This window comes from Giraffa tippelskirchi, chromosome 2, assembly GCF_054371585.1.
Source record: "Giraffa tippelskirchi isolate mGirTip1 chromosome 2, T2T-mGirTip1v1.2.pri, whole genome shotgun sequence".
NCBI lineage: Eukaryota > Metazoa > Chordata > Mammalia > Artiodactyla > Giraffidae > Giraffa > Giraffa tippelskirchi.
The window spans coordinates 28942710-28962597 of NC_137276.1; the positions used below are offsets into that span (position 1 = coordinate 28942710).

The 19888-nt window shown below is 51.4% G+C and overlaps 2 protein-coding genes and 1 long non-coding RNA gene across 11 annotated transcripts in view; 1 reads left to right on the top strand and 2 right to left on the bottom strand.

Annotated features, from left to right (window-relative positions):
• Positions 1–182: 182 nt before the first annotated feature.
• On the bottom strand, positions 183–18489 carry SEMA4G (semaphorin 4G). Of its 2 annotated transcripts, XR_014070818.1 has the most exons (16): positions 18461–18489; positions 10676–11141; positions 10432–10580; positions 10103–10165; positions 7152–7250; positions 6936–7029; positions 6673–6786; positions 6300–6469; positions 6046–6215; positions 5636–5780; positions 5285–5507; positions 4763–4878; positions 4442–4617; positions 4192–4253; positions 1413–2470; positions 183–1285 (listed from the first exon to the last, which is right to left on the bottom strand). XR_014070818.1 is itself a non-coding variant. In XM_081548204.1 (15 exons), the coding sequence occupies exons 2-15, from the start codon at positions 10797–10799 to the stop codon at positions 1641–1643; spliced, it is 2535 nt and encodes an 844-aa protein (XP_081404330.1). In that variant the 5' UTR covers positions 10800–11141; positions 18461–18489; the 3' UTR covers positions 183–1640. The 2 variants fall into 2 exon arrangements, 1 of the variants encoding a protein (XP_081404330.1); XM_081548204.1 differs by having other exon boundaries at positions 183–2470.
• On the top strand, positions 1783–3913 carry LOC145528989 (uncharacterized). The gene is made up of 2 exons (XR_014070830.1): positions 1783–2020; positions 3539–3913. It is a non-coding gene; the product is annotated as an uncharacterized LOC145528989 (long non-coding RNA).
• Positions 10676–19888, bottom strand: part of SLF2 (SMC5/6 complex localization factor 2) — a 65331-nt gene continuing 56118 nt past the window's right edge. For 7 of the 8 annotated variants that reach the window (XM_081548163.1, XM_081548155.1, XM_081548149.1 and 4 more), the window contains exon 21: positions 19302–19503. The gene's annotated coding sequence lies outside the window, so the exon portion shown is untranslated. Of the gene's footprint in view, positions 11142–19301; positions 19504–19888 lie in introns of those variants that run through there. The other variant, XM_081548069.1, reaches the window with a different exon arrangement.

Here is a 19888-nt window from a genome sequence, read left to right on the forward strand (position 1 = left end):
CCCAGACTGTGTCTCCTGCATTGGCAGCCGAATTCTTCACCACTGGGCCACCAGGGAAGCCCTGAAAATGGTTTTATTGAAAGCAAAGCCCACCCTGAAGCATCTTTATCATAAGCTTAGAAGCCTGTCTCCTGGTAATAGAGGAAGACCAGCCTAGACCAAGCAGACCACTCAATAGTAGCTGTGGGGAAAAGGGTATTTATTAACCAGCAGTAGGGGGAGGAGCTGAGCCCAGCCTCCCCACTGTGTCACATGCCTGTCCCACCCACCTGCATGGTGAGTGGGGGCATTTCTAAAGAAGTGTAGCCAGTTTACAATAAATACATTCATTGTGGGGTAGAGGAAGGAGAGGTTGGGTGAAGGGCAGTAAAAATCCGTGGGATTCCACGTTCTCAGCTACAAAAATAACAGTCATCCTCACCCGAGGGAAATGGGGGAGCTCAGTCAGGTTTTGATTGTCCCATATGGGCCTGGAGACTTCAGAGGCCCCTGGACCCTGAAAGTGCCCCGGTGAGGTAGGACAGGGGTGGGAGCCAAGCATCCAGACTCCCAGCCTCTGCCCTTTGCATAGTTCCGAGAACGGGCATCAGTGCCAGGTGAGACATCAGATCTCTCCTCCCCCTGCTCTGATCTAGGGGCAGCAAATGCTTGGTCCCCAAAAGGGAGGCTGGCTCATTGAGTGCAGTGTTGGTCACCCGTCCTAAGGAAGTGTCTGCAAAGACAGCTAAATGGGAGACAGCTCTCCCTCTGAAATGTTCATGGACCAAATCCGACAGACAGGTTCGATGCAGCAAGGGGAGGCTCAGAAGGTGCATGTGAATGGAAATGTAAGCACATGTGCATGAGGAAGACCATGCCTGGAGCTGTCTCTGGCACTCCTGAGAGTGACCAAGGGGTAGGGAGGCTGACTCACAAGGGCTACACATTAAGGGAGAAGAGGGAAGGATGCAGTAGTCTTACCTTCCCAGGCTGGCCTGTTGCCAAGCTCTTGCCAAAGAGGTCATCACATGGGGCTGGGACTACAAGAAAAGACTAGATAGGATGGTAGGTGGCAATTGAGAGGGTACCCAAAGTCCAGAAGAAGGGATGAAATGCAGGAATGCACCAGGAGGTGGGAGTGGGGGCCCTGCAGCCCAGCTGATAGGCATTCGTGCACGTGAATGCACGCAGGGCTCAGGTGGCTCTGGTGGCTGGCAGAGGTCTGGTTTGTTTTCAGGACCATCCAGCACATAGGGCCAGGCAGAGGGTGGTGACCTTGAGGCCACCTGGACCTGCAGAGCCCTGCCTGGGAGAAAGAGGAAGGGTGTAAGCAGACGAATGGGGCAGGAGGATGGCATCCTCTCCTCCCATGTGTTTAGGTTAAAAGGGAAGAGGAATGGGGGCTGGGACTGCAGAGCCTGAGGGGCACCTACCTCTGAGGAGCACCGGTTGACCTGGGCTGCTCACAGATGGGTCTGTGGAGAGACTGAGAAGGGGGCTTTGGCTGGGCCTGATGCTGGCCAGCCCTACAGGGACATCACAAAGTTGGGAGAAGGGCCTGGAGTTGCAGGGATGAGGGTAAGGGGTCTGTTGGGGAGGCAGCGGCCCAGCCTGTTACAGGCAAGCTGGTTTGGAAGAGCATTTGTCCTGGGAGGCTGGGCTCAGACAGAGCTCTCATCCAGGTGCTCTACGAGCTGTGTGTGCTTCCTCTTCTCCAGGATGCGGCTGAGCTCCTCCGCGAAGGAGCAGGGCCCCGCCGGCACTCCATTGTTGCTCTGCCTCAGGAGCACGTAGCTGTTGCCATTCATCCTGCGCAGCCGGCTGGGCAGCGTCACCAGCCCATTGGTCAGCTCAGTCGGTGGTGGGGGTGGGGGTGGCGGCGGCGGGGCTGGGGTCCCCTCTCCGGGGATGATCTGGAGGCAGCCACCCTCCAGGCCCCCAGCCCCCTCCCCATCATCACCGTCATCTTCCTCTCCAGGACACTGGCCTGAGACTGTCTGCAGCTGCACAGCAGAGCCCCCTGCCCGGCCGGCCCGACCCAGTGAGTATTTTCGACGGTGCCCTCGTCCGCTTCCCCGAAGACAGGCCACGTAGAAGAGGGAGGAAGCCAGGATGAGGCAGAGGCCACCAAGTGCAGCAATGGCTAACACATAGAGCAGCCGCACATCTGGTGCCAGCTGTGCCCCAGGCATGGCAGGGGCTTGTGGAGCAGGGGCTGGAGTGGCTGGCCGCACCGTGAGGCTGTAGGAGGCCAGCAGGGTGCGGAGGCCGTTCTCTTCAGCATAGCAGCCGTAGTTGCCACTGTGCTCAGGCTGCGTGTCTGTTACCAGCAGCCCATCCACACCCATGCGGTAGCCATCCTGCCCATCACTCAGGCCCATGCTCCCATTGAGCAGCCACAAGGCCCGGGCCAGGTTGGATGGCTGGTCACAGGGCAATAGGACATCATCACCCCGGAGCACAGAACGGGTCTTCAGTGGTGGTGGTGGCCCTGGAGGGAGCAAGGGACAGGAAAACATGGTCAGTGCCTGCTTATCCTTGGAGGGCACTGGAGATGGCAAGCCAGGTGGTTCACTGTTAGGTCCCCAGCACCAAGTACAGAATGTGGAATTACAGGACCAAGCCCTCTGTGCTCATGCTCCCATGTGAGGTTCAGTTGGCCCTTCTCAGTGGTTTCAGTTTCTGACATCTACCAGTGATTCCTCATCTCTGTCTCCAACAAAGAGTTTTCTATTGAACATAGACTTGAGTATCTTCTACGTGCCGTGCATCTCTTGGACATTCACAGGAACTGAGGCCAAAAGCTCCCTCTTAGACTACACTAGGTATTTTTCTTGAATTGTCATCACCATGTATGGCACCACCAGCCATTTCCCAGAAACCTGAGTTTCCCTTGTCTCTCTCTCCCCTTCACCTTTGTATCTAACCCTCACTAAGATTCTGCTTCCAGAATCTTTCTCAGACCTGTTCACATCTCCTTCCCCAGCTGCTGGCCCTCACCTAATCCATTCTTTACGCAGTAGTGGGGTGACCTTTTAAAAACACTAAGCTGATGATGCCATCCCGTCTCAGCACAGTCCTGCCCATCTCTCCAGCCTCTTCTCTCATTCAAACACCACGCTTGCTCTTCCCTCTACTTGGATGTCATCCCCTTCCTCGTGCCCTCTATTAGCCAGGTTAACTTGGAGGAGAAAGCATAACAGTGAACAAAAGTGCAGATTCCAGTAAGCCTGCTTGAGGTTAGACTCAAATTCTGACCCTACTGCTTAAGAGCTGATCAATTTTGGGTAGTTTACTTATTATCTCTGTTACTCGGAGAGACTGCCCCTCATGGAGATGGTAATAATGGCACCTTTTTCATAGGAATGCTCTGAGAACAAATGAAATGCGTGTGTTTGATCAGTGCTTGCCGCATGGTAAATCCTTGGTACATATTAGCTATGATTATTATGATTATTGCTCTTGCTTCAGATATCAGCTCAGTCATCTGATCTTCCTTGGGGAAAACCTATTATCTTTCAAACCCTTGTCATAGTTGTAATTATTTCTTTTGTATCAGAAAAAAACAAAGCCCTGGAGATGGAAATGGCAACCCGCTCCACTATTCTTGCCTGGGAAATTCCATGGACAGAGGAGCCTGGCAGACTATACTCCATGGGGTCTCAAGAGTCGACAACTTAGTGACTAAAACACCTAAAACTAAAACTCTTCATTCCCATCTCAGCCCCATAATCACTGATCTACTTTCTGTGTAAGTTTGTGTCTGGCTTCTTTTCACTTCATATAATGTGTTCATCCACATTGCAGTGTTTATCAGTATTTCATTTTTTAGTGCTTTTTTTCATCCATCCATTGATAGTTGGATTTTTCTGTACTTTTTGGCTACTGTGAATAAAAGTGCTATAAATATTTGCAAAAAAAAAAAAAAACAAAAGAATTGTAATTTATTGTGTGATCACTTAATTGCCTGTGCACATACTTGGCTTTAAGCTCCAGAAGTGAGGAAAAGCTTCACATCTTGAACCTGTTTGCTTATTTATAACTTTTCGTTTTGCAACAAATGTTTGTTGAATACTTACTCTGTGCTGGGTCATTCTCACTGAAAGCACAGACAGAGTCATTCAGATATATATATGCACATAGAAATGGCATCAAATGGTAAAGAGGACAGACTGCGCTGCCAGACCCACACACAGCCATGATGTCACTTACCTGTGTCCCTGTTGCCCTCACAGCCTCGGTTTCCTCTCTCCATGTCCTGTATGAGTGCTGTCCTAGAGACAGAGGATTGGGATTCAAGAACAAGGAGAACTGGGCTGTAGTTTGCCCAGTGGAAGGGTCAGTAAAGCTGTTGCTAACAACTGGACCCTACTCCCCACAGCTGGCAGGCCCTCCTTCACCCCTTAGGCCCTGATCCCCGGGGCAAATGGGACCCTCAAACCCCCACCCCCATGCCTCTCACCTGCTACTCTGGGACCTGTTGGCTACGGTGGTGGTCACCATGCAGGCATGGGTGCTGGGGTCCCAGCCACAGTAGGGGTCCCGGGCCAGGATGCAGTCGTAGCAGGAGCGGTAGCGGGAGCAGCTGGACAGTGGTAGCTGGATGACACCACTTGGGGCCCCCACGTAGAGGCTATGCTAGGAGTCAGAGAGAACAGCTTGTTGGCAGCACCTCACTCCCACTTACAGACACACACACACACACAGCCAGGGTCCAGCCTCCCACCTCCCTCTGTCTACTCGGGCAAGACCAGAATATTGAGGGTCATGAGTCAGGGGCTACCTGCATCGGAGAGATGACCAGGTTCTCCACAGACTGGGGCTCCTTGAACACCTGTGTCTCTTCAATAATGTGCATCCCAGAGCCCAGGACCACAGCCTTGTGGATCCAGCCATCAGCTGGTATGGGAATGGCAGAAGGTCAGACTCCAACAGTGGAATCTACTCTCAGCCCCCTGCAATAAATAGCCTAACGGGAACAGCTTGGAGTCCTGAGGTCAGGGACAAGGATTCAGCCAGTAGCAGTGGGTTCTCCCGAGATTGGAAACTCCAAGCTAGTGGCAAGAATTACTGGATTTAGAAGCATTAGTGACCAGGGTCAAATGTCATTGTGGTTGGTGACAAGAGTCAGCAGTCACCAAGAGCTAGTGGTCCTTGGGGACCAGTAGTGAGTATTCACTGAAGAATCAACATCAGTGGTCACCAGGGTTTTGTGATCAGGGTCATCCAGGGGACTGGATGTCAACAGGGATCAAGGACTCAGGCCAGCAGTCATCAAAGGGCTCAGGCCAGGGGTCAGAAGCACCTGTGCCCAGAAAGAGCAGGTCATAGGTGGGTCCGCTGGGTATGCTGACAGGTGTCCCCGTGAGGTGTGTGTAGCGCACACTGCGTTTGAGCAGCAGGGGCCGTCCGCGTGCGGGCACCACGGGCCGAGCCATCAGTGGGTGTAACTTCACAAAGTCCAGGACCAGAGATGGCAAGTCCTGGGATGAGTTGTAGCCTCGGCTTCGCAGTGAATCTGTAATGCACTGTGGTGGGGGATAGGGTGGTGAATCTTAGACCTCTACCACTGGCCCAACCTTCCCACAAGGTTAGACCTCCTCCCCATCGTAGGGGTCCTGTCTACTCAGCACTGACCCCAGGCCTCAGCACTCACCGAGCCAGGCCGGGGCTCTGGCACTCCACCCTCGTAGCGGCCCCAGCGCCGGGCACCATCCTGGTATTCCATGTAGGGGCCTGCGAAGACGGCCTGCACCTCAGCCAGGTCATAACGGCATATGGCCGAGGCCTCGAGGGTCTTCCTAAGGATGGGATAGAGGGGAGGGGGCTGAGTCACACTGAATGGAGCCCGCCCACCTGCCCAGCCTAGAGCCCACTGTTGCCCTGACCAATCCCAGCTCCAAGTCCACAGACCCTCTCCTAAGTGGCAGCAGACCCCTGGATGTGCCTGAAGTTCTCCGTCTGTGGCTGGCTTCCCCCCAGGGGGTCCTATCTCATCTCCCCTGACCTCTGCTCCAGCCCCTATGCTGTCCCCATCCCTCGCCTTCCCACCGTCCCCGAACTGACCACTGTGTGGTCAGCATGAAGGCCGCATAGAAGTGTGTATGTGCTGAGGAGTCAGCTTGCAGGCTGCAGACACTGCGCAGCGTCTCATACTGTGGGATGTGGCAGATGAGGCGTGCCTTCAAGAAGGAGGTCCACTTCTTCTGCAGGATCTTCTTCCCTCCCAGGTCTCCCTGGGGAGGCAGGGGGCAGGGGTTCAGTGGCCAGGGTCAGAGGTTCAGCCTCTGCACCCTCACCCTGACCTCAATCCTCCTCACCTTGCACACTCGGGCCACACGGGCCACGCGGTGACTGCTGCGGCTCTGAGCAAAGCTGCCTGCACCCTCCTCAGCAGCGCGCTCCGTGAAGAAGTAGTAAACTTTGTCATCATCACCCACGGCACTGGCCTGGCTCTCCCGCACCAGGACGGAGAACACAAACTCAGCATCTGTGGGTCAGGTGGCTTCTGAAATAGGTTGGGGATCTCCACCCACCCCCCACCCCCCCCGGCACTGCCCTTATTCAACCATACCCAGGAAGAGACAGGCTCACCTGGGGACTTGGGGATGGGATGATGGTCAACTGCCCAAGGGAGTACAGATGCAGAAACAGTCCCCTGCCCCCCATCACCCTGGGCCTTATCCTCCTAACCATTGAGCCAGTGCATCGGTGCCTCCTCCGTCCTCAGGGAATGTGGGTGCCGGCTCCGGCGGATGTCAGGGATGCTCCGGAATTCATACCGAGTGGCTGTGTAGAGGCCTCCATCTGAGGCACGAACATGCCCAGCGTGAGAGACACGTCACACACAAGACACATAATACTACATGGGTGGCAAGTCCTAGCAATGAGATCCATGTTCCACAGACAGCATGCCTGTAGTTGAGGGACCCATGTGGAGAGGAGGGCATGCTTACCAATGATGAGGCCAGTGAAGCCGCGGGCTGGGTCGTAAGGACACTTCTCCTTCCCCTGTTCAAAGCTAGTTGGCAAGGTGAAGGCCTCAGCATCCTGGGGGAGGAAGGGCCCAAAGTCAGTGATCCTGAGGACAGGCCGGGGTTGTCACTGAAGGTCAGATGGGTCCAGGGTCAGGGAGCAGGGGCGGCAGTCAGAGCAGGGGCAAACACACTCACAATGGCTGCACAGAGAGGCTGGAAGGCGTGAGTCCCACATGCGTAGAGGTGGGTGGCATTGAGCCGCTGCAGGAATCGCACATGGTTGAAGCACTCGGTCTGTGGGACAGACAAGTAGGGCTGTGAGCCCTGGGCCTCCTTAGAGACCTCTTCCATTAGGCCAGCTCTGTGGTCTGGCTCTTGCCCCCACTCACAGGACAAACAGTTCCTTCTAAGATCCTGGATCTCACTGCTCAGGACACAGACTGTTCCTGGGAACTCACTGTCCTTTGGTCTCCCAGGGGCATGGCTCCTCTTCCCTTGGCTAGCTCAGCTTACCTGACACACTTGGCTGGCTTCTGCATCTTCTGTAGTCCCCTAGTCTGGGGGCTCCAAGGGCTCTCACCACTTGAAGATGCTTCTCTCTTGCATCTTCTCAGCACTGTCCTCCAGTCATGGAGCCCCCACACCCGCTTCAGTGTGGCATTACCAAACCTACCACCCCCCAGGTTCCAGCCATTGCTCCACCTGCTAGCCCACAGACATGTCGAACTCACGCTGTCAGAAACCAAGCTCATCCCCTCCTCCCTCCTGTGCATCTTCTCTCTTAAACCTGTTCTTCCAGTCTTTCTCACCTCACTTCATCCGTCCATCCTATTACTCAGTCCAGAAACCAGGCGTCATCTTTGCTGCTTCTCATTCCCTCACCCCCACATTCAGTCTCTCTCCGTGATTAAGTCTTTATCCTACACGTCCCATGACTTGGTCCACTTCCCCTCCACTGCCACCACCCTAGTCCACGTTATCACCGTCATCTCTTCCCTGGACAGCCACAGTGACCACCTGACAGCTCCCCCAGCTCTCTGTCTCTCTTTACAAAAGCTGTTTATTGATTCAGTGAATGAGGAATACATGCACACAGTGTAAAATTCAAAAGGTACAAAGGGATATGTTGTAAACAGTCTCCTTTTTTATCCTGTTGCCTTCAAAGGAGACTGCTGTTACCATTGTCTGGATTTTCCTTTCAGAGAGATTCTACCAGTCAGCACCCTCTTGCAACCCACTTTCCGAGGCATATTTTAAAAATGTAAACCAGATCATGTCACTGCTGTATTTAAAACCCTTCTGTGACTCACCAGAGTCCTGAACATAGGGCCCCACATGCTCCTGGCCCTACATGACAGAGCCCTGCCCCTTCCTCTGGCCTCATTCACCCTCCTGCAGAGAGTGGCCTTCTCTGCCCATCAAATGCTCTAAGCCGACGCCCTCTTGACTTCTTCACCTTGTTAGTGATTCCTCCTCCTGCTTGTTACCCGGGGTTTGAGTCCATGCAGGCCTCTGTGTCTTCACCCCACCCTCACCAGGTACAGACTTTGGCACCCAGCCCTCCTCTCCATCAGCCTGCTCAGGCCTCCCTCCTCTGACCCATATGATGCCCCCCACCTCCGCACTACCTTTCTTGCCTCCAGACTCACTCTATTTTAATTCGTTTAGTGCCTGAGACCAGATAAATATTCTTAAAATAGTTTCCCCAAGATGTTTCCATTAAAAAGGGGGGAGTGGGGAGGGGGGGTTCTGTGGTCAAATGAGTAGGAAACCACAGGTAAAAGCTACCTTTACTGGGGACGCCTCAAAGCCTTAAGGATATCACTGTGCATTGCGGGATTGAGCATGCAGCATTTCCCAAACTCATCTAACTATTAAACATCTCTTTTGAAAATTATTGCTTCTCAGAACATGCTTTGGGAAATGTTCTTCTAAAGTCAAAGAGTGGTCCGGGACCAGCAGTGTGTCAGCTTCATCTGGGAGCTCATTAGAATCGTAGAATCGCAGGCCCTTCCCCAGACCTTCTGAGTTAGCATTTGCATTTATAATACACCCAGGTGATTCGAGTGCACGTTAAAGTTTGAAAGTCTCTAAAATATCAAATGGTGAGGGTACCACTGTCATAGAATAAAACCCAAACCCCCAGCTGGGTGTTAACAGCCTTCCATAAATTGGGCTCCATCTGCTTCACCAGCTCCATTTTCCACCCATGTTACACTTAGAGGCATCCTTTGATGAAATCTCCTGGAGACGCCTTTAAGTGCCGCAGACCCACTAAGTCAGAATCCCCCAGCTTGTGGGCCTTGGGGTATTTTTAAAAAGCTCTCCAGGTTCTTCCCTGGCAGTCCAGTGGTTAAGACTTTGTGTTTACACTGCAGGGGGTTGCCGGTTCGATCCCTGATTGGGGAACTAAGATTCCGATACGCCGCGCCACAAAAAAACAAAAACACTGTGTAAAAAGCTCTCCAGATGAATCTGTTACATAGCTAGACATAGGACCCCTGCAGACATTCTGTTCTTTAGCTAGAAAGGGCTGACACTTCACTAGAGAGTGTTAGTTGCTCAGTCTGACTCTTTGCAACCCCGTGGACTGTAGCCTGCCAGGCTCCTCTGTCCATGGGATTCTCCAGGCAAGAGTACTGGAGTGGGATGACATGCCCTTCTCCAGGAGATCTTTCTGACCCAGGGATTGAACCCAGGTCTCCTGCATCGAGGACAGACACTCTACTGTCTGAGCCACCAAGGAACCCCGACACTTAACTAATACCTACGTAAAAGTTGGTACTTGAGTTATTCCTTGACCAAAGCCTCATTTTTCTCATTGAAAGTGGAGGATAACACCATTTCCTAGGATTATTTTAGAATGAAATTAGATAATAGCTAAGTCAGCACTTACTAGAGATTACTATTGTTATCATGATTATTATTTGGGAGCCCAGAGGAGATTAAGATAATATCTAAAACCACGCTAGTAGGTCACCAGGTGTTTGGAATACAAGTATTGCTCCCAGGCCTGCCACTCCTGTGGCACTCACAGTGTCTATTGTGGTTGCTGCAACTGACTGGCTGATCTGTACCTCTCCAACTGTGATAGCCCCCACTGAAGAGAAAGAGGAAAGGAGTTGGGGACAGGGCAGATCACATACCTGGTTGTTTTTCCCTTTTTGATGACATTTGCTTTGCATCTCTGGGGAGGCCTCCCAGCGAATCTGGAGGGGGTGATAAAGGGAATAGGCTGATGCATCGAACCCAATGCCTTTGCCTTTCCCCATCACCTGTGGGACAAGGTGATAGGACCCCAGGGTGAGGTAAGTGTCAGAAGGAGCATTGGATGTAAAGGAGACCTGGGCCAGGAAAGGCAGTGCTGTCTGACCAGGGGGTTACAGAAGACTGACAGGGTTTCTGGGAAGTTGAGGTCCTAAGATGCTGAATGAAGCTGGATACCTTCTGGGTGGTCTAGGCTCCAGGGGCTGACCTCTTTGTGAGTCCCGTCTCCTATGTCGTGAGCATTGAGAGAGAACAGGGCGCCTCGGGCTCCCACCAGCAGCCTTGCGGAGGCCTCCTCCAGCAGCAGTGTTGAGTAGTTCTGGGCTTGGCCCTTGAAGTGCCGGGTCCCAGAGAGCTCTGGGGAGAGCAGGATCTGTGAGCCCAGCCCTGGGACTGCCTCCCCACCTCCAGCCCCTGGCTCCTGCTGCCTTTCGAAGTTGGGCATGTCAAACCTTCGTAGGGGATGGTCATCCGCGGGGTGGCATCTAGTTCTCTGGATGGTCTCCGCAGTGAGGATCCGGGGACTGCAGTTGCTGTGAGGAAGCTCAGGAGGAGGGGCCAGAGCCTTCCCCACATCTTCCTGGGGAGGCCCAGACCAACAAGACCCCCAAAGGGAGCCAGGGCCAGAGGCTGGGGGATGATGGGAAGAACAGTCACGGGGATTAAGGTCCAGGGAGGTTGCTTAGAAGGTCAGAGGTCATGGGGCCAGGGAGGGTCCTGGAATCGGGAAGACATGGAATCACATGGTTGTGTAGCCATGGAATCCCAGGTAAGAGGTCAAGAAGAGGGGTGGATTCCAGGCTGACTCTTGGCATCAGTTATAAACTCCATGGTGGGGTCACACAGGGGTTGTAGGTCACTGGTGGGGTCACCCTGCCCCAACAGCAGGGCTAGTTCTGGTTCACTGAGGTCTGTTTTCTGAAGAAAAGAAAAAACAAACAAAAAAAAAGTCCTTTCATCTGTGTGTAGATGGAAAGTATATAGCATTCCCCTCTGAGTTCAGGTGGTATCAAAGCGAGGAGGCCCAGCATCTATGAAACTCCCACAAGAGGATGAACCCCGTCATTCTGTCCTCCTTGCTGTTCAGATGCAGGAAGCTGGGTGGAGCTTGCCCACTTTACAAGACCCTAGACTCCCTTCAACCCAAATCTCAGGTGACAGCACTTCTGTAACCTAGTCAGAAGCTCAGCTAGGCCTCCATCTTGGTAGAGCCCAGGTTCTCAGGAAGAATGCCTTCTCCCAGCAGTGAGACCCAACTTGGGCAGCAGCTGCCCCTCTGCCTGCGGGGGTGCCTTATGCAGGAAGGCCTGGGCAGAGATGCTTAATGGGCCTTTGTTTATTTTGTCCTGTTTTCCCTTTGTTTTTTCTTTTCCCTGGCCTGAAAGCTCCCTCTGGAATTTCTCTTTAATTAGATACTTCTCCTCCTCAGCATTCCTCACCAAGGGGGTGCACATCTCTGCCCTGCCCATGCGAGTCTGTACTGTACCCTCTGGCTAAGCATCCACACATGCCCCTACCTGCAAACAGGCACTCACAGGCACCAAGGTGGAGTATCTGCCCCCTCTTCTCTCCCCCACCCTCAGCCGTGCAGTTGGCATACCTGTACAAGAAGCTCAAGTGTGCAAGGTCACTTAACTGAGACATGAGCAACATGGAAAAGGTGAACGATAGGATCCCTGAGACCTTGGCCACCTCCCTTGGTACATCTTGGAGACTGTTACCACACCTGGACCCTCTCTCATGGCAACCAGCTGAGGATGGGGTTGGGATAGGTGGCAGGTATGATCTGACCCCTGAACTTCAGGCCTGATCTCTGAAGTTCCTTGGTTAGGCTAGGTGTGGAGAAAACCTGACTTACCCAATCTCATGAGACAAAGCCAGAGGGGCCACTGGCCTCTCCCTTTCCTTCCAGGTCAAATATTAACTAGGTGGCCTTGAAGAGAGGGGAGGGACTGGGAATCGGCCACAGGGAGAACAGGAATTTGGAGGGTTTTTTCAAGAGGTAAAGGTCACTACTGTTCTGGAGCAGAGCCCAAAAATGGAGAATGGAGTATGAGTAGACTGAAGAGGCTCCCTGGACCACAGGAGGGGCATCGGATCCTGGGCTGGGGGCTGGAGCAGCAAGAGGCCCCAGGCAGACTGCCCAGGCCCCATCTCTCACTGTGGAGGCACACCTGTTTACCTTTGGGGCCTCCTATTTGCTTCGTGCAGAAGTGGGGCAGGGGCAGGGGGAGCCCTAAGGCTAGGAGGGATCAGTCTCTAGGATTGGGCAAGAGGAATACACCCCAGGTCAGAGGAACCACTCAGAGTGTGGTGCCTGGCACACCGACAGAGGTTTCAATGAGTCATGTATGTTCAGAGGAGGGAGATGTGCATGCAGATAGAAACACACACACATACATATTCATAGGAGGGCTATGAGTACACATACACATGAAAAGTCAGGCACACACATTCACAGTGAGGTCTGCACACATATGTTCACCTAAAGGGCCTGCCACCTGTCTATACATATCTACATGTAAAGTTGTATTCACATGCCCGTTCAATTAGCAAGGCACTCAGTCTCAGGGGTTAACAAGGGGGGTTATCAGTTCAGTTCAGTCGCTCAGTCGTGTCCAACTCTTTGCGACCCCATGAATTGCAGCACACCAGGCCTCTCTGTCCATCACCAACTCCCGGAGTCTACCCAAACCTATGTCCATCGAGTCGGTGATGCCATCCAACCATCTCATCCTCTGTCGGCCCCTTCTCCTCCCGCCCCCAATCCTACCCAGCATTAGGGTCTTTTCCAATGAGTCAACCCTTCACATGAGGTGGCCAAAGTATTGGAGTTTCAGCTTCAACATCAGTCCTTCCAATGAACACCCAGGACTGATCTCCTTTAGGATGGATTGATTGGATCTCCTTGCAGTCCAAGGGACTCTCAAGAGTCTTCTCCGACACCACAGTTCAAAAGCATCAATTCTTTGGCGCTCAGCCTTCTTCACCGTCCAACTCTCACATCCATACATGACCACTGGAAAAACCATAGCCTTGACTAGACGGACTTTTGTTGGCAAAGTAATGTCTCTGCTTTTAAATATGCTATCTAGGTTGGCCATAACCTTCCTTCCAAGGACTAAGCGTCTTTTAATTTCATGGCTGCAGTCACCATCAGCAGTGATTCTGGAGCCCAAAAAAATAAAGTCTGACACTGTTTCCACTGTTTCCCCATCTATTTCCCATGAAGTGATGGGACCAGATGCCATGATCTTAGTTTTCTGAACGTTGAGCTTTAAGCCAACTTTTTCACTCTCCTCTTTCACCTTCATCAAGAGGCTCTTTAGTTCTTCTTCACTTTCTGCCATAAGGGTGGTGTCATCCGCATATCTGAGGTTATTGATATTTTTGATATAACATTTTGTTGATATTTTGATATATTGATATAACAAGGGGGGTTATACACCCACACATGTCCCTATGGAAGACTGTACACCTATTCACAGGAGGGTCCTGCCCCTGTAGGGACACGCACACAATCCCACTGATACAGTGGGTCAGGCACCATCATGTCCACAGAAGGATCAACTACATTTGTCCTCAAACACACAATTACATCTACGCAGAGACAAGCGTATATACACACAGGGGTCCAGTTCTCACCGCAGGCTTGGAGGCTACCAGTATCCACTGGGAGTGAGATGCAGAGCAGAACCCTGCCTCCCTTCCCCAAAGTCCTAATTCTAAGGCCAGAATCCAAATTTGTGTTTGTGAGTGTGTGTGTGTAAAGAGGAGGGAAGTTTCTGATCTCAGATGCTCAAATAGGATGCATGCATGGGTCAAGGCCAGTCTGGCAAGGGAGGGAGGGGCTACATAACCCAGTCAGGAGGAGGCCCCTTGATTTAGCAAAGTAAAGATGCAATGGAACAGGTAACTTAACCCACCTCTACTCCCATGTCTACTGCAGTTCTAGATATGGGATTTGGGCCGGGAGCGCTCAGTCTGCATTTAACCTGTTGGGCAGGAGAGTGGGGCTAAATGGGGCGGGGGGACGGGCGGAGCTCCCACCCCCTTCCCCCAGTGACCACAAGGCTTCAAGGTCTCCAGTCCACATCCCACACACCATCTCCGGTTCCAAAGCTTGCGATCCTCCCCCAGGGCCGGCCCCCTGAACTCTGACCACCTTCCCGCTATTAGATCTTGGGGCGGAGGGAACTGAGGAGGGTAGCCAGCAGGATCAATGTAGGATAGGCAGGCTGTCGACCTTCATCCCAGATGTCCACCTGCCTAGTGTGGGCGGTATCCCTCTCTGCCCAGTAGGATGGCGGTCTCTCATGGCCTGAGAGCCCCTCCCCTGCTACCCTCTCCTTCCTTCATCCTGGACAGTCCGCGGTTCTCTCCTCTCCTCAGATCTAACCTCAGTCTCTACTGCTGCAGCTCGAGGACGAGCTCTCCTTCGATCCCGCCAGACGCCAGGAGACGTGACCCAGATCCCGGGGAACACTGTTCACCACGCGGGCCCCCGCCCCACTCCAGATCCCGACTCTGCGGTGGCAGGTCTGCGACCAGCGCCGCCCGAGGCCTGGCCCGCGCCCCTCTAGGGCTTTTATGCGGGACCAGGGGACTTGGCGGTGAGAAAGGCCTGGACGAGCCTGGAAGGTTTAACAGATGTAGGGAAGGCCTGGCCTGGCCCCCGCCCCCCGGCGCAGGCCCTGCCGCTGCCCGCACTCCACGCCAGTCTCACCTTTGCTCGCAGATCCCCGGCCATGCAGACGGCGATGCGCGGCTCCGCGGCCCCACAGCACCAGCTGCGGGAGGAAGGGGCCGCGGCCGGAGGCGGGGCGGGTGGAGGCGGAGCCGGGGGTGGGGCAGGGGCCCGGAAAGCGGGGCCAGGGAGGCGGGGCCAGCAGGGAGGGGTGCAGGGAAAGGCGCTCTCTGCTTCGCGCCCCCACCCTATACTATAGGTCAGGGCTCACACAGTGCCCTCGGGCATCTGGCGTGCCCCGCCCCCTAGGGCCGCGCCCCCTGGTGGTGGCTTCATCACCCTGTGCGCTCTGTAAGGACTTATCCCACCTTCCTACCCCTCAGACCTAGGACCCCTTGAACTTGCTTTCTCTGGGGGATGTGCACACCTGTCCTCTGGCCAACTTAACTCTCCGAAGGCCCTCTGGCCAGTCCTCTAATGCGGAGCTCACTTTTTGAGCTCTTGCCACCTCCTCTGCTCTCTGCCTAGGGCGGGGGGCCAGAGTAGGTGGACACCAAGTGTTGGGGCAACTCTCAACCCAGATGAGGGTCTTGATTTCTAGTTAAAGTGTCTCCAGCCGCCTGCTCTTTCAGCTTGAGGTCTGAGGGGGTCAGGCTTGAAGGGACGAATAAAAATTTGACCGGAAGTGCATACCAAAAAAATGCTATTTTTCTGATTAAAGAAGCCACAAACATTTGCATTTGTGCACTCAGACCAACTAACTCTTAGATGTAACTGGGGTCTACCTCCTCAGGGACTGGGTCACTCAGACACCTGCGTTCCCTTCCAGTTCATGTTGAATATCATTCTTACTCCAGATCTTACAGTGAACTCCTCCTAGGCGAGCAAATATCCCTCCGTTTCTAGATTTGATCACCTTACCCAGCAGCAATCTAAGAAGCCTCCTAAGAATCAACTCTCCAGCTCCTTACTCAACTAGGGTAGTCCTCCCACGCACGCTGGTCCCGCAATTTCCCCTCAACTAGGGTCATGCTTCCTTCCCAACACCTATTAAATCTCCCTCTAGGGTTTAAAATCAGACCTGAGCTCTAGCCACAACCTGATCTGATCCTCCCTCTATCATTCGTGACAGTATTGATATGGTCTAAGAATACGACCAAAATGATAAGAGCCACAGGGTCATAGATAACTGAGCCTCACGTGTGCCTAGAAATCTGAGCTCTGGAGGAGCAGGGAGTGGGGGAAAACAGGCAGATGAGCACTGGCCTAAGAGAGGGTCAACAAGATTGAAGTAGCTGTCATTATTTAACTGAAGGGACCCTGGAAAAGACATGTCATCCCTTTTCTCAGAATTCCCCAAAGCTCAGTTTGGCACTTCATCACATACAGTCTGTAGTTTGTGTGGCTGTGAGACTGCATATCGCTAGACAGCAGGGCCCACGTCCCACTTCCACCACCTCCAGCACTCCGTAAATAGGATGTGTGTGTATGTGGAAGAGGAGGTAGCTGAGAAGAAATGTTTACATTAAAGTGTACACAGGGAATTCCCTGGCAGTCCAGTGGGTAGGACTTTGCACTTCTACTGCAGGGGGGCACAGATTCAATTCCCAGTTGGGGGATTAAGATTCTGTAAGCCTCGTGGTGCACCAAAAATTAAAGTGTACATAGACTTTTACAAAGAGTGTCCAACTTAATATTTTTCGTTGTAGTTTCATTCCACCCTGATGGATTATCAGGCCTATTTATTAGATGGGAAAACAGGCTCTAAGGCGTTAAGTGATTTGTCTTGAAATCAGGACTGGAAAAGCCTGAGAATAGGGAAGCAGGGTAAACCTAAAGGAGAACTGTCTGAGCAAAGGTAGAGAAGAGAGAAGCAGGGTAAACTAAACCTAAAGGAGAATTGTCTGAGCAAAGGCAGAAATATGCAAGCTGCTTGTGCACAGATGAGTGTTGGGGGAGTGGGCAGAAGGGAAGGGGCATGAAAGAGAAAAGTGAGTTTCATTTGATAAGATGGTTCCTAGTAGGAAACAGAAGGGAAAAGTCAGCAAGTAATTCAGAAAAGAACACATAAAAATCCTGAAAGAGCTGATGGATTGAGTAAGTGCAAGCTGGGAAGACCAGGAGACACATGGCTATGAAAAGTAAATCTGCAGTCCTTGTGGGAAAGTGGGCTGGGGGATAGTGGAGGGAGGACAGAAGACTACCACTGCCGGGAGCCAGCTCACGAGATCCCACCCATGACAGAGTCATGAGAAAGAGGAATGATTGAGCACGGCTTCTTAGGCCTCAGGGATTCTCGGAAGGCTGCCTCAGCGTTCACCTTAAAGATATCTGTCTTTCTGATGTTTACTGTAATAAACCTCTTCCTATTTTCTATGACTTAGGCAAAAGGCCTTTCCTGATTCCCTTCTAAAATAGATCATTCTGAAACCTCAAATCAACAAGGCCCCTGAACGGTAGCACCCTAAATAAAATTATCTGGGATATAGAGTATTCTGATCTAAATTCCTTTTGCTAACATATTGGTTTGTTTAATAAATGTACCTGTGCCTTTGGAGCTAATGTACATAACTGCTCCCTAGTAATAAAACAGCATTGAGAGCCTCCGCACAGAAAGCCCCTATGGGCACAAAACCCTTCGCAGGAAAAAAGGCTTGTTAGGAAATACAAGAAATATTGCTTATGAAACTGTTACTTAGTCTATATTTACTCACTATGTTTTTACTCTTAACAGCCTATATAATAAAAGCATAATAGTTAAAAATTTATATAAATAAAAGTTTAGCTTTAATACAAATAATAAGACAATTGTAGATTTAACTGATGATTCTTACTTAGAGCTGACCTTCAGCTTGCTGTTCTTTGACTTTATGGAACTACATTCTTTTCTGTTAAGCTCAAGGCATAGAGTAAATTACCAAAAACAGGTTTTACCTTGAAACTTCCTGTTGATGAATTCTTTCCTGATGTGCCCTATACAAAAGTATTCTGATTGATCAACCTTTATCAATAGAGAGTCACAAGGTGTTAGCAGGCCACCAGGCCAGAAGATGATGTAAACAAAATGAGGCTTTTGGTAACTAAAAACATGCAAACTGTTTTGATGAAGGTCAAAACTGCTGGCCTATTAAGCTGAATTGATAGGCCCATTAAGCTGAATTCATATGCCCATTAAGCTAAATTGGTATGCCCACTAAGCTGAATTGGTATGACTCTATACTTTACATTTGTTTCTATGTACCACAAAAAATATAAAAGCTGTCTTAAAAATAATAAAGTTGGAAGACACTTGGAAACGCTGAGACTCGCTGTGTCTTCTCATTCGTATCGCCGACGCCATCCATCCTGAGGGAACCCCTGGACCTGCTGGAGCTGGACTCCGGCATACCACCTCATGGTAACAGACAGAAGAGAAATTAAAGGGCAGGGGCCCAGGGAGCTAAGGGTCATAGCTCCTCATGTTCACATAGAACTCAGTGCTGACTTAGGTACCTCAGGAGGTGGCAAGTAGGCCAAAATGGTTTGGTGGTCAGTTCAGCATTTAACTCACCTACACTCTGAAGCAAGCCTTTCTCCTCTGAAGTGCTCTGATGGCTGACTCAGAACCTTACACATTTTCAAATAAACAGAATGTATAAATCACAATGCTGAATTCTAGCATGGCACTTGCTAAACTGTACCTGGGCAGTTACTTCACTATCTCTGATAATATAGATTCAGACCAAATCCATTTCTCTCTGCTGTCCTCCCACTTCAATCTCTGAACTTAATGTATGACATGAATTAATGGAACTTTCTATAGGAGGCCCCTTTGATTGATAATACTCCTCTCTGCAAATCAAGTTGATAAAATATGAATGAGGGGATAGTGACAATGGGAGAGACAAGAAATCAAACCAAGAAATTAACTTCAACTTAGCCATGAATCTGAATCTGGGGACACAGGAAGGCCATTCTTTGCGCAGATTATTACTTACCCATTGTCACTACCCCAGCAGCTTCACAGCTGCCTTCATAGCTTCATAGGGTGGCTATGAGAGGACCCCGCTTGAAAACATTTTAGTGTATTTCACACAGAACACAAATGTGGGTCTTGTTATTGGTAGGTTATTCTCCCCAACTTGCTGTAAAAACGTGGCAGAGGCCAGTGCTGGTTGTCCTCAGCCACCTATACACCAGTGTTTGGCTCCAGGATTTGCACAGACCAAGTTACTCACTGTAGCAGGGATCCTGGGTGAAGGGGATAGGTATGAAGCCCTGAAACTTGAGCACAGGTTCCCTGAGATAAGAGAACTCTGGCCTAGTCAAGTTGCCCTGCTTCTCTGTTCACTGTGGCAGCACTTCTGTTCCTGTTCTGCCATTTCCACCTCTAGGTTGCCCAGCACTCTCCCTTTAGGTGGGGGGACCTTTATTTTGTATGTGCATACAGCTCTGGCCCTTCTTCAGTAGGCACGATCACCAGTGTTAACAACGATGTAGTCTCACTATTCCACTGTCTCAGGAGCATGTTTTGCCTGTTGCTTTTCCTCCCAGCCGGTCTCGGGAGTCAAACCCAAAGCTGGGCCTTCTGGTTTGCCCTCTCTGGACTCCAGCCTGGGGAATGGTTAGCAAGGAAAAGAGAGTATCAGGACATGTCCACATAGGATAGAAAATCATCACCCACCACCCCGTCCTCAGCTTTAGCATGCTGAGTTTAGGGGGAAAAAAAATCACAATTTTTTGCCAGCAGGGACAAAGCAGGACAGAGCAGCTTCTGGAGCTCCCTGTATCAGAATAGAGAACACATACACTTTGAGATATGGTTTGCTCAGATGACAGTGAACCCCCAAGTACCAAGATCAATTTTAATTATCATCTGAGAAAAGCCTCAGATTAAAGCTAAATAATAATAGCTATCATTTATTGAAGTTCTTGCTATATGCTAGACACTTGGCTAAGCACTTTTCACTCCACTAGCTTACTTAGCTCTCACTAATCC